We start from the raw sequence: 12,997 nt of genomic DNA, 5'->3' as shown, positions 1-12,997 counted from the left end.
GGAATGGGTTACCTAGGGAGGTGGTGGAATCTCGATCCTTAGAGGTTTTTAAGGTCAGGCTTGACAAAGCCCTGGCTGGGATGATTTAGTTGGGGATTGGTCCTGCTTTGAGCAGGGGGTTGGACTAGATGACCTCCTGAGGTCCCTTCCAACCCTGACATTCTATGATTGGATAGACAATGTTGATGCATTGAGTGTAAAATGTTGGGGATGGAAGACAGAGGTGGTGCAGCCCAACAAGCTGTCTAGTTGATGAGGTGTTAAGTAAAGTTAAATCATGACACACACAAACTGATCCCATCAGTAGCTTCTGCTAAAAGGGGGATGTAATATAATGGTAATCGGGCCTGTTATCTCTAAAATAATATATACAGAGGGGCCTGCCTGAGCTGTGACATTCAGATCCTGATCCAAGTTTGAATTTCCTCAAGCCCTCCCCTCTGATGGGGGGTGGTTCATTTGAATTTAAGTAAACTCGTATTCACCTTCCAGCATTTTATTACTTTAACCAGGTGGCTTAGGTTCCTGTCCACATTGCATTTGTATCCCCATTGGGATAACCTTGCTAAAATGGTTTCAAACACTGTGAAGCCCCCCATTGTGTCCAAAATGCTGTTCACATGCTAGACCACTGTTCAAACACAATTTGGGTCCTGTCTCTGCTGGCAAACCATGTTAGAAACTATTTGCATTGAAGCCTTGTCTAATCTAAGTAACATGGGGGTGAGAAAGAAGTCCCTGAGCCCTTCCTAACAGGGAATAGTCCTATCTGAGGTGAATCTGATCAGTGATGATGTGTGCAGAATGCCCACCCCTGTTTTGGAGGCTAACTTTTTGGCCTGAGGGCCACATCTGGGTGGGGAAATTGTATGCAGGACCATGAAAGTAGGGCTGGGGCAGGGAGCTGGGGTGCAGGAGGGAGAGTGTGTGTGGGGGAACAGTTGTGGTGTGCAGGAAGGAGCTCAAGGCAAGGGGTGCAGTGCAGGAGGGGGCTCAGGTGTAGGGGGTGGGCTCCAGCCAGGCGCCACTTACCTTGAGCAGCTCTGGGGTGACCAGCAAGTCCAGCAGTGGCTCCTGGGGGTTGGACAGATGGCTCCGCTGCGCACTGCCCTCAACTGTGAGTACCACCCCCGAAGCTCCCATTGGCCACAAGTCCCCATTCCCGGCCAGTGGGAGCTTCAGGGGATGGTGCCAGCAGGCGAGGGCGGAGCACAGAGGCCTCTGTGCCTCCCCTCCTCAAGGGGACTTCAGGGACATGGTGTCAGCCATTTCCAGGAGCGGCGCGGGGCCAGGGCAGGCAGGGAGCTGGCAATCCCGTGGGCTGGATTGCAAGCCCTGATGGGCCCTGCTCCAGAAGGAAGAAGGGGTGGATTTGGGGATTTAGTGTAGCTCTGAAGTCTCTGCGTTCTGTAATCCCCAAAATAAGTCCAGTGATTAGTTTTTTATGTACAACATGTATATAAGAAGATGCACAACATAAAAAGGTGGCCAGTTTTTTAGGGCTCTGTGAGAGCAGCCATATTATGTATGGAGTCATCCTAACTGTCCAATAGTATTATCTCCCTTCTCGGATACAGGTGTTCCAAAGTGTTTCCTCAGATTTGCAAGGCCAAGAATCTACTCTTAATACCAGTTGACCACCTGGTGGCAAAGTTTAGTGTGTTTTAGCAAAATATAAAAGTTGTAGTTAAGAGTGATGATTCCTTTCATAGGAGGCCTGTTTTTCCAAGAAGCAGGAAGTGGATATTTTTGCTCTGGCATGCAAAAATATCTGAGCATACACCTCTCTCTGATGCTCGCCCATCACCTTTGTAAATATGATGTTTATCTGAACATGTCTTCAGTCTTTGATGGTCTTTGACAAGTAATGTGTCCCATCTATACTCAATAAAATGCATAAGAACAAGTGACCTGTTTTGGTTCCAGGGTCTTATCCCAAGAAGTCGGGGAGTATGAATGAAGTGAGTGACCCAGAAGATGAACTGACTGACTCTCAGAAAACTAGCAAACTCTCCGAGATTTACTCCACCACCATCCCCAGTGTGGATAGCGCTATGGAATCCTGGGATGGTTCGGGCATTGACACAGGCTATGGAAGCCAAGGTGAGTCTGGGTCTCTACTGTAGATATGGGAGCCAAGCTGGATATAATAAGAGCTGCCCCAAACTCAGACTGAGCCTGACCTTCTTGTATGATTTCTTGGTTGCATTGGGACATTGAATTGCTGAAATTCCATGGGCAGGATTGTTCTTGTGATATTTTCAGCCTAATGTGAAGCAAGATTTCTGGAACAATTATGTGCAAAGGTTCAAGAGCCACCAACATTTGGGTGCTTATCCGAGCAAGCCCTTGCTACCATTACTAGTTCTACTATTGTTGTTTTGCACTTATGGTGCCTTTAGCCTGAGAATCTCAAAGCCCTCTACAAAGATAAATGAATATCCCCATTTTATAGATGGGGAAAACTGAGGCCACTAGAGGTTGTGATTTGCTCAGGATCACACAGTGGGCCAATGACAGAATTGGGGAATAGAACCCAAGTCTGTTAACACCCAACCACTTTCTTTAGCTTCTGGATTATGCCACTTTAAATAGCTTTCATACCTGATGCTTGGGTTTATTTTCATCCATTTGAAATATATCTGTCTTTAGCCAGTAGCAGGGAAAGTTGCTTGAAATCCATAAGCTCTTTGTGTAATTAGTAGCACTTGGGCTCACCACACACTGAATACCTCGTTCAATGAAGTATGACTATCACTTCGGATCTTTCTAACCTCTGCAAATATGTCACTTTATATCTGTTAGGGATAATGAAAAACCAATATATTAGAATCTCTTCCCTAATCGCTGGGGGAAAGGGCTTAATGAAACCATTGCATAACAGCAAAAGATACTGTAAAGTAACTCAATATGATTGGCTCTCTCAAACACGAAAGGAGAGACTCACTATCTGGAGGCAATGGAACCATAGGCGAAAAGCAGCCTGGCTAAAAGGGACTTTCTTGTATTTTCTGTTTATTCCATTATGCTTCATTGCATTATACTGACACTGGCTGAAGTGAGTGTGGAATGGACAGAGGGATGCTCAGACATAGACTCAAATGCCTGGCGGGCAAAAGCATTGAGTAGTAATAGTGCAGAACTTATCCTCACCCACTGCAGGGCCGGAAGTGTTGCCCATGCCATGGTGTGTGTGAGTAGGGTTAACAGGGCTGATTGTGAAGCCCATTCAGCGAAATAATAGCACAGGATCAGATTAAATAAATCTACCTCATGTTCCATTTGTACCTACCGTTCCCCGCTGTTAACTGAACAAAATAGCTCAAAATATGAAGGATTTGGTTGAGGTTGTTGCACTAGACTGTGTCCGAAGAAGTGAGCTGTAGCCCACGGAAACTTATGCTCAAATAAATTTGTTAGTCTGTAAGGTACCACAAGTACTCCTGTTCTTTTTGCGCTAGACTGTGTCATGAACGTACCACCAGGGGACTCCAGTGCAGTAGGATTTTATGTTGGATTTCCCAAGAGAGAAGCCAGAGAAACACTTGTGCTTATGGGACTGAATGGAAGGAGAGAGCTCGAGGACACCCAGGTTGACAGCCAAATATATTCCTGTATTCTGGCTCTAATGTACTTGGGGGGAACTTGACTCTTAGCAACATAGGGGTTTGGGCAAAGGGACCATGATGTTCTCCTGACCCAGGAAATGGCTGATGCTCTCGGCTTTTGTGAGCTGCTGGTATTTTCTGGGACACTCTCTCCAGGACACTCTAACCTTTAAGCACAGAGAACGCTCAGCTAAGAAAAATAATAGACCTTGGCATTTTCATAGGAATTACTGGCATTGTCCCTCGGCATTTCCATTGCTCTGGGCTGTCCAGGATGTCAAGTCTCCTTTAATTATGTGTTGCTCCGCTACCTCTTCCTGTTGATTTGGCAAAGTGTGTATGGCAGTGTGCAACTTTTCTTGGAAAGGTTGCTAGAATTTCTCTGAAAAACGCACTGAATAGGCCGGGGAGTGAGGAAGGTGGGGAGGGGGGATGCGAGTGGGGTTATTTCCTTTGCTGACAGCACCTATATTACCAGTGAATGGTCTGTTTGGAAAAGCCGCTGTCTCTGCTGCTTCAGGGGCAATCAAATCTTTGTATCTCAAATTGTGTGTTATGTGAAGAATTATTCTTAGCGTAAGGAACAGGGGAAGCTTGTATATTTTCATCTTTACTATGTGAAGGGGAAGGAGGAGTTAATCATATATGGGATCAGTGGGGCTTGAATGTGCACATAAGAGGTATACTGCTTTGTAGCATACTACTTTGTGCTAGCTGTGAACCAGCTTCTCTTGCTGCTCTTTGGGCACACGTGTAGATTTTAGTTAGATACACTTCTTCATGTCTCCTCCAGATAAATTGCAGTCCCTGAGCCTGCAGTGATCTCTTCACAGGCACAGGGGTCTGTACTGGGGCACTCATTGCAGGATCAAGGTCTAAAGGTATGTCCAAACTACAGCTTCTGTAGTGGCATAGCTCTGGCAGTGTAGCTGTGCCACTGTAGTGCCATAAAGTAGATGCTTCCTACATGGACAGAAGGGGTTTTTCCATTGACTCTGAGAGGCAGTAGCTAGGACTGCAGAAGAGTTCTTCCATCTGTGGTGCTCCTCAGGGGTAGGAGGCACCTCACCATCACCTGCCCTGAGCGTGAAGCTGTCTTGTCTGTTCCTGCTGTGAACCAGCTTCCTGAAACCAACAGCCTCGGGCAGCACAAACAATGACTGCCAGGCCCCTGCAGGCCTCGCACTCTCTGTGCAAGTAGCAATAGGTGCACTCCAACTCCTGAATATTCCAAGCGTTTCCTGCAGGACACTCACAGAACGATCAGGCCCACTGTTCCCACTAGTATGCACCAGCCTGTAAGACTCAACTCCAGAGCATCGCTTGGCTTAACACCACAGCACTCAGATATATTTAAAGTGAAACAAGAATGTTTTATTGTCAAAGACCAGAGATTCGGGTATAGTGAGTAAAAAATATTGGAAACAAATGGTTCTATATCAAACAAAATCATAACATGCTTTTTTTTTTTTAGACTAAACTTTAACTGACAGGTTGTCTAAAGAAGTTTCTTACCCAAAGCTCTCTCCAGAGTTTTCAGCCAAGCCTAGCTGAGACCCCATGAAGCAAAACCGCTATCCTTTTCCCCCTCAGTGAAGGGTACCAGGGTGTCCTGTTTGCCTCCCAAATACAGTGGAGCAAAGCTTTTGAAATGTATCCCAACAGATGGAGTTCTCTCCCCTATCCCTGCTGATTTTTCTCTCCTTATTAGTTTCTTTCTGAAGTCCCCACAATCCTTCATTTGCCTTCAGTTCAGACTGGTGTTAGGAGACCTATTGTGAATGAGGCAATGCTCAGTTTACACGTAAACGTATAAACATCTTCTTGTCTGGCAGAGAACCTGTTTTTTTGCCTTTGCTGGTGACAAATCCCCCCCAGACAGACTTTAAGAACACATTTTCAGTGTCTATACAATGATTATTGATAATCAATGTGACATCGGGGTTCATTTCAGACCTCACATGGCATTCTGTGGTGGTCAGAATCACAAGATTCCTGTAACCCCTCTGCACCCCGTTGCCATTTGGTGACAGAAGGTTGTGGGGTCACAACATCGACCCAGCTGCAGCTACACCAGGGTTAGGTCTACCTAACCACAGCCCAATGACATTTTTCACAGCCCTGAGTGACATAGCTAGGTCAACCTAATTTTTAAATGTAGACCAGGCCTTACTCTCTTCCAACAAGAATTCACATTTTCTGCAGCAAAATGGCACCTAGGCAGGTGAATCTGGTGGTACCAACCAATGGATTGCATCAACATGGATAAATTCCTTGAAATGGGAGAGTTCCATTCTCCATGAGGGATTTTAAGATATGAAATGCAACATTTGGATGCTATTTCCAAACTCATGTTGTCCTGCTTCTTATGGCTTTCTCTCCTTTGTGTCTGTGGCAGACTGACAATATCCTGTGTTATCCTGAACAAACCTTATGGAATTAAGTTAAACTTTATTGAATTAGGGTTAATACCTTTTGGGTACATTATATTAAAAATGCAGTTGTGTATGGGTTATCGTGAGATTGCATGTACCTTCTCTAACAGGGATGGGGGGATGCTAATGAACATCCTCCTTTATCAACCCTTTGAAGCCACCCCCTTGGAGGGGTGGGGTTGGAAGGACTGAGTGCTTGTTCTGAGCTGAAGCTGTGATGAACTGGTAAGCACAAAAATCACCTTTTGGGTACGGGTTTGAAGGACTGATCCTCCCAAAACTCCATGTTATGGTTGGGGTTAACTCTGGCAAACTTATTAGCATGTGTAAAGGTTCTTCTGTTGTTTTTATTATGTTTTATGTAATGCTTTTTACCTTCAGAATAAAGGAGGCTTGCATAGGAAGTGCTGTTTGCTACTTTTATGACTATAGCTATCACACCTGTTAACCGTCTCTGATGAGAAAGCAAGCAGGTATCCTTGGGTAACATCTTTGTGCTGGGAAATGCATTGAAGGTAGAGAACTATGCAGCCTGAAAATTCCCTGCTTAGAAGGAAGTGGGCCCGTCTCCCCATGGAAGGGAGGCAACAGCTGGGGATTTGGAAGCTTGAGAGTGGGTCTGAGGCCATGGCTACACTAGAGAGTTGCAGGGCTGGTGAGGGGGTTACAGCGCTGCAACTTAGGATGTGGCCACACTTGCAAAGCACGGCCAGCGCTGCAACTCCCTGGTTGCAGCGCTGGCTGTACACCCGGTTGAGCCTCGGGTGTAGCAATTCCAGCGCTGGTGATCCAGCGCTGGTCAGCAAGTGTGGATCCCACCAGTGCTTTTATTGACCTCCGGGGTATAAGGAGGTATCCCAGAATTCCTGTGCACAACAATCCAGAAGAAAGGGAGAGCTCGGAGTTCAGCCAGACTGCTTATTTAAAAAACAAACACAGCTCCTGTTTGCTGAGCGAACGGAGGCAGGCAGGGGAATTACTTTGGAATGTTCACAGCTGTTTGCTTGAAGAGAGAAACAGCACTCTCACACGGCAGAGGGGGAGGGGGAAGTCCGTGTTGAGCAGATGCTTATCTGATCTGACGGCTATTTAGGAGTGCATAATTTGCATTTAGTGAATGAGAGAAGGGTGGGGGAAGGGGGCCAGAACTTTTAAAATGATTGAAGGTAGGCACTGTGTGTCTTCCAGTCCTTAGAACTTGCAAGGCAGGGAGCTGAGAACAGTGTCAACTCCAAAAATCCATTCTCTCTGTCTCCTCCACGCTACCTGTCACATTCCACCCCACCCCCTCTTTTGAAAAGCACGTTGCAGCCACCTGAATGCTGGGATAACTGCCCACAATGCACCACTCCCAACAGCGCTGCAAGTGCTGCAAATGTGGCCACACTGCAGCGCTGGTAGCTGTCAGTGTGGCCACACTGCAGCGCTGGCCCTACACAGCTGTACGAACACAGCTGTAACTACCAGTGCTGCAGAACTGTAAGTGTAGTCATGGCCTGAGACACTAAAGTGAACTGGGAGAGTGTTCATTAGGACTCTGGAATAGTTAACCTACAATGGGTGTGACAATGTACCCCATAAGGCTTTATAGGGCGTGCTTATTCCTTTTAGCCTGGGTCCAGCAATCACTCACACCCCTTGCACACTGTCCTTTGTTCCAGTTTCCTTTCGGTATCCTGGGGGGTGGAGAAACTCCTTCTTTAGCCAGCTGAAGACAACATGGAGGGGTCTCCCAGGGACTTAAATAGACGCTCTCTTGTGGGTGGAGACCCCCTCCTCACCCTGTGTAGAATCCAGTCACAAAATGGAGATTTGGAATCACATGGGCACGTCACCTGCCCATACATGACTCAGGACTTGCAGGGAGCAGCCATTATCCATATGCTACCTTGAATGTCCTCAGGTAGACTTCTTATGTGGATTGGAGTCTTCCAAGCTCTTTTGTCTGTTAAATGCTTCCTGACTGAGCACATTCCTTTCCCAAGAAGTGACCAAATGTTCTAACTAAGGCTACTTATAAATCAAGCTATTATACAGCCAATGTTCATAACTCTGAACACACAAATGGTGCCTGCATACAACTGGGATGAACATAACCAGTAGATCATAACCTTTACATAGATATGTTACATGGCATAAGTAGCAAAACTCTATTCCAGTTACATCATACATACCTTTTATAAGCACCCCCCATAAAGCCTTATGGGGTACACTGTCACAATGGGATTTTCAGAGCTCTCAAATGGGACCTGGCATCCAAATCCCTTAAAAGTAACAGGAATTGAGTGTCCAAATTCCTTTAAGCAGCTTTGGAAATTTACAAGAAATAATTCCTGCATCTAATTTGCTGCCATTAAGAATGATCTCTGCCAAGTACAAAATGACAACTAGCAATGGTCCAGTTCATACCGCCGGCTGCATCACCCCAGCAGGTGAGTTCACATTAAAAGTTCTGACCCAATGGCAATGCAGTTGTGCGAGGGACCAAGGTTTTTGACCCACTTCAGCACTTAAGGGTAACTTTGCTCTTAGTCATAGTATCAGAGTATAGGTATCTTCCTTCAGCTTTCCTGTTATGAATGGGCACAGTTACTCCTGCCTGCTGAGGTGGGGACGATGGAAACAACAGAGGAGCAAGAAATATTTGGTCAGGTTTTATTGATCTCACTGTTTGTTTGTATTACTGTAGCACATAGAAGCCCCAGTCAAGATGACACCTAGTAAGAGATAGTCACTGCCCCAAAGAGCCTATGGTGTACATAGCTACAGGTGGGAGGAAAGAAGTTTTATAAATTCCCATTTTACAGATGGGAGAAACCAAGTGCTGGGAGATTGTGACTTCCTCAAGATCGTGCAAGAAGTCAGTGGCAGAGTTGAAATGGAACTCAGATCCTTTAAAGAATAAATCCAGCGCCTTCACCACATGACCATCCTTCCCTGGGATCTAATGTTTCATTATGACTGTCTAACCCAGTGTGATTTTTTTTCCCCCTCTCTTCCTCTCTCCCCACCTTTCCTAGGTACATACATACCTCAGGCTGTTGGCATTGCCCTTCATCCGCATGAATGGAGACCTAGCAGGCAGAAGAGCAGCACCCCTCCTGGGGATCCCAGGAAGAACTATCCCTATCTGGATGGAAGCTTCAGTGAAGATGACTGGGACAAACCCACCAGGTATGTAGGGGCTGGAAGAAGCAGGGAGGAGGTGGGTAGGAGTGTGTGTGTATGTGCCTGTCCATACTGACTGTGTTGTCCATCATATTGTATTTGCAACATGTAGGATGTGTTTGTGCATGCATGTGTGTGGTGGAGCAGTTGGGTCGGGGATGGAGAATGGACAGGATAGTTCCTATTAATCTCTTCCCAACTACAATCTAATGGTTGCCCAGTTCATATAAACTCTTCAGTTGTGTTGTCCCTGCTGAGAATTCAGTTATTATCTACAATATTTAACAAGTACAGTGCAGAGTGTTGATGACATGTCTTGCCATGGGTACCATGGTGACAGTCTACAGTATTCAACCATCTTGTCTTTGAGATTTAAATCTCAGGTGATTTGTAAGTCTATGCACCGTTGGGGGTTTGTGTATGTTGGGGGTAGGATGCAAGTGGGGGATATCAGATGCATGCAGTACTGCAGTTTGCTACCAAATCTCTCATTTCAGTTATGTAAACTTCTTTAAAAAAAAAAATTAGACCTGTAGTAAATCGGTAACTTAACCAACAGGCTTTGGTAAAGATCATGCACCATGAATTACTCACTTTGGACCGCATTTGCAGGACACTTTGTATTAACACTGCAGTTTCCCAGGAACATTATACAGTGAAATGATCTTTAAAGACCAGCAGAATATCTCTTCCTAAAGCAGGCGGGTCTTCAGTTGTTATAACAAAATTGTATCGCAACCCCCCTGGAGTTTTGTTCATGGTTGCCTACAACAATGCATTACCTGTTAGAGGCAGATCTTACTGCTGGTTTCACTGTACTTTACAATGAAAGAATAACTTGGTAGCATTACCTCCTAAAGCTATGACCTGTTGCTCCCACTCTGGCTCACCTTGAGTTGTATCTTCTTCCACCAGTTAGTCCAGCTGAAGAAGTCAAGGTGACCAACAGTAGCAGAATCAAGCCCTTGGTTCAGGCTACTGCAGGTGCTACAGAAATGCCTGTAAATAAACACTGGGTGTGCAAGGGAACAAATCTACTCTTCACTTTCCCATGGAACTTCTGTTGTTGAGATTCACAACTGCTTTTTCCCTGCTTCTACCCCTAATATTGCTAGGCAGCTCTATGCAGGGCTTCCCTGAGGGGGGAAGAGGGGCTGACCCCTCACTGAGTGATGCGCAATGAAAGGAATTCCTACTTCTTTGACTTATCCTGCCCTTGACATTCTCCAGACACCCCATAGTTATGTGTGTTGCGTGGTTTTTCTTTTAAATTTTTGTTTGTCAAAACAAAAAATTAGACCATCTCATGGACATTTCCACCTATTTAGAAATAGTAAAGCTGTAAGGAAAGCCATCAGTAGCTGATATTTTGTCTGTATTTTGGTCCTTCTAGAACAGCTTGCATCACAGAGGCTGTTAAACTTTAAGGGTTCCTATAGGGTGGCTGCTTGACAGCTGTAGCTACCATATCTGAGCCTTTGTAATGGCACTTGAAGCCAAACCCATTCTGACTCAGCTCTGGAAAACCAACAAGCACAAGTCAGAGGGCCAATTCGATCATGTCGTCATCTTGGGGAGAAAACAATTAACCTATCTAACCCCAGCTGTTTCCAACCTGGAAAAGGCATTGGTGCCAGTGATGTAAGATCCACAATCTAGAGTTCTGAATGCATTTTTATAATGATAGATTTGACTTGCTGATTGAAGACGCGAGGGACTCCCACTGTAGGGAGTGTCTATCTCACCGGAAACTTTACAGCAAAGAAAGAGAATGAGGAAGGGAAGGGAAGCAAAGTTCGAGTCTTTGGCATTATAATAGCAGGTTTCAGTCTTAATCTAAAGGGGGTTTTGTTTGTTTTTTATAAAATCGATCACTGGGTAATTTTGGACCTCTCTAGTGGAATAAACTAAGGCCCTGGTCCTGCAAAGACTGACTGACTTGTGTGCTTAAACTTACGCAGTGTGAATAGTCCCACTGACTCCAATGGGGCCACACACACGTGCATTAAGTTAAGCATGTGTTTAAAACCTTTCATGATCTGGGCCTAAATTAGTATGGATCTGGAAGTGGGCCTTTTTAAATGGGGAGTATTCAGTTAATTGGATGAAAAAAATCAACTCCTTTTTGACTGGTGTTCAAATAGAATATTTGATCTTTTTTTAAATAGCATTGACTGGTGGAGAAGCATCTCTTATTTGAAAAGTTAATGCTCAATTTTAGCTATGTAAACTGTCACCAGATACTACAGAGATAGAATCTTAAACATGCAGTTACTAATAATATTGGTAGAAGAAAGCGTTGCTGAGGTTAGATGCAATAGAACTATTTGACTGCTGGGTTTATAATGCGTTGCTGTTTCTCAGTATGACATATAAAGAGGACTTTCTTGGAGACCTTAAGATATTAGATCGAGAGTTCCTTGTCTCAAGTGCTGTTTTATACAGTGCCTGGCATATTTTAGGCACTTCCATAACCCACAAAACAATGCTGCTAATTCCCTTTCCATGAAGCTCTCAAGCCACTTCAGTGCATTCAATTACCATTTGCTTTAGAGGTCTAAATACTGTACTCCCGCATCATGTTTAGTTGCTCGCTGGTGAAGATAACTGATTTTCCCATCACGGCAATGTCTGTATCTGTCCAGTATTGCACTGCAGTTTGAGAGAGATTTCTTCCACATGTACCAATATTCCCTGGTACATCTGGTGAAAACATTTCAACAGGTAGTAATGTTGTAAGTGCAGCCACTGTTTTATAGACATGAGAGAAGATCTATCTCACTATATTGTCCAGTTCCCCTTGTTACTGTCCATATGATAAATACATCTTAAGTTAAAGCAGATGCTGGGTCATATGAGTTGCACTCTAAAGTTCCCTGTGTGGTTAATTGCAGTGTTTATTGACTTGTCTAGGCCAGGGAAAATCATTTTATATACATCTCTCTACATTATTTACTCTCACAGAGACCTAATGTATTTATCATTTTCTCACCATGTCTGTTACCCTCTGTGTTTTTCTCTCTCTTCTCAGGTGTTCTGTGTCTCAGATCTGAACTCTGTCCCATCCGCCTTTGTACTAACAGTCTCTGAGGCTCCTGGTTTACCCATAATGCATCCTTTTTTCTTTCACTTCTCTGTTTCACCAAAACGTCTTCCCAAACCTACAGTCTTCCTACAGGCATTTTTTATTTACCCTTTTGAACGTGACATTGCTACACCAACTTAATTCTTCCTTTGAAGGACTTTTGCCCTGTTAGTAAGTGCATGGAGGTTTTGTATTTGGACTCTCTTGCCTGAAAAGTTCATATTGTTTTGCTGTTGTATATGAAGACTCTTCAAGTCTCTGCTTTTACTGGTGAACCACTTGCTCTAGCCTTGCGGCTTTCTTCCCGCTGCAGAAGAGTGCTGACCATTTTTGGTTCCTACGTTACAGCAGATATCCCAACCGCCAAAATGGCCTCGAGACTGCTCACGAGGATAGTTTTTGGCGTGTTTTTGGAGAAGCTTTGGAGGACTTGGAAACATGTGGCCAGTCTGAACTTTTGAGGGAGATTGAGGTAAATCAACTTGGAATTGTTCTAACCACTCCATTCTCACCACTTGTAGTAAGTGATTCCCCTTGTATGCTAATTGTTGACCATATCTCTGCGGGGGAGGGGCCAGGGTTCTATCCGAGTTTGATCCCTTGGAATATTTCTACTTTCAGATCACTCAACTCATCTGTTAATAGTCTGTTCAGCCTTTTTCTCTGTCAACTGTCAAATTATTCACAAAAAGCATTTCTTG

At 44.6% G+C, this 12,997-nt stretch overlaps 1 protein-coding gene across 4 annotated transcripts in view; it reads left to right on the top strand.

The window, feature by feature from the left end:
* The window catches only part of GRIP2 (glutamate receptor interacting protein 2), a 495,093-nt gene that overhangs the window by 469,578 nt on the left and 12,518 nt on the right, over nt 1-12,997 (top strand). For all 4 annotated transcript variants that reach the window (XM_030569621.1, XM_030569620.1, XM_030569619.1 and 1 more), the window contains exons 19-21: nt 1,927-2,103; nt 9,064-9,217; nt 12,645-12,768. In XM_030569621.1, coding sequence (XP_030425481.1) covers nt 1,927-2,103; nt 9,064-9,217; nt 12,645-12,768 — 455 coding nt within the window. The remainder of the gene's footprint in view (nt 1-1,926; nt 2,104-9,063; nt 9,218-12,644; nt 12,769-12,997) is intronic.

The sequence above is a fragment of the Gopherus evgoodei genome, chromosome 7 (genome assembly GCF_007399415.2).
Source record: "Gopherus evgoodei ecotype Sinaloan lineage chromosome 7, rGopEvg1_v1.p, whole genome shotgun sequence".
In the NCBI taxonomy this organism is placed as follows: domain Eukaryota; kingdom Metazoa; phylum Chordata; order Testudines; family Testudinidae; genus Gopherus; species Gopherus evgoodei.
This window is presented reverse-complemented; position numbering and strand designations above follow the sequence as displayed.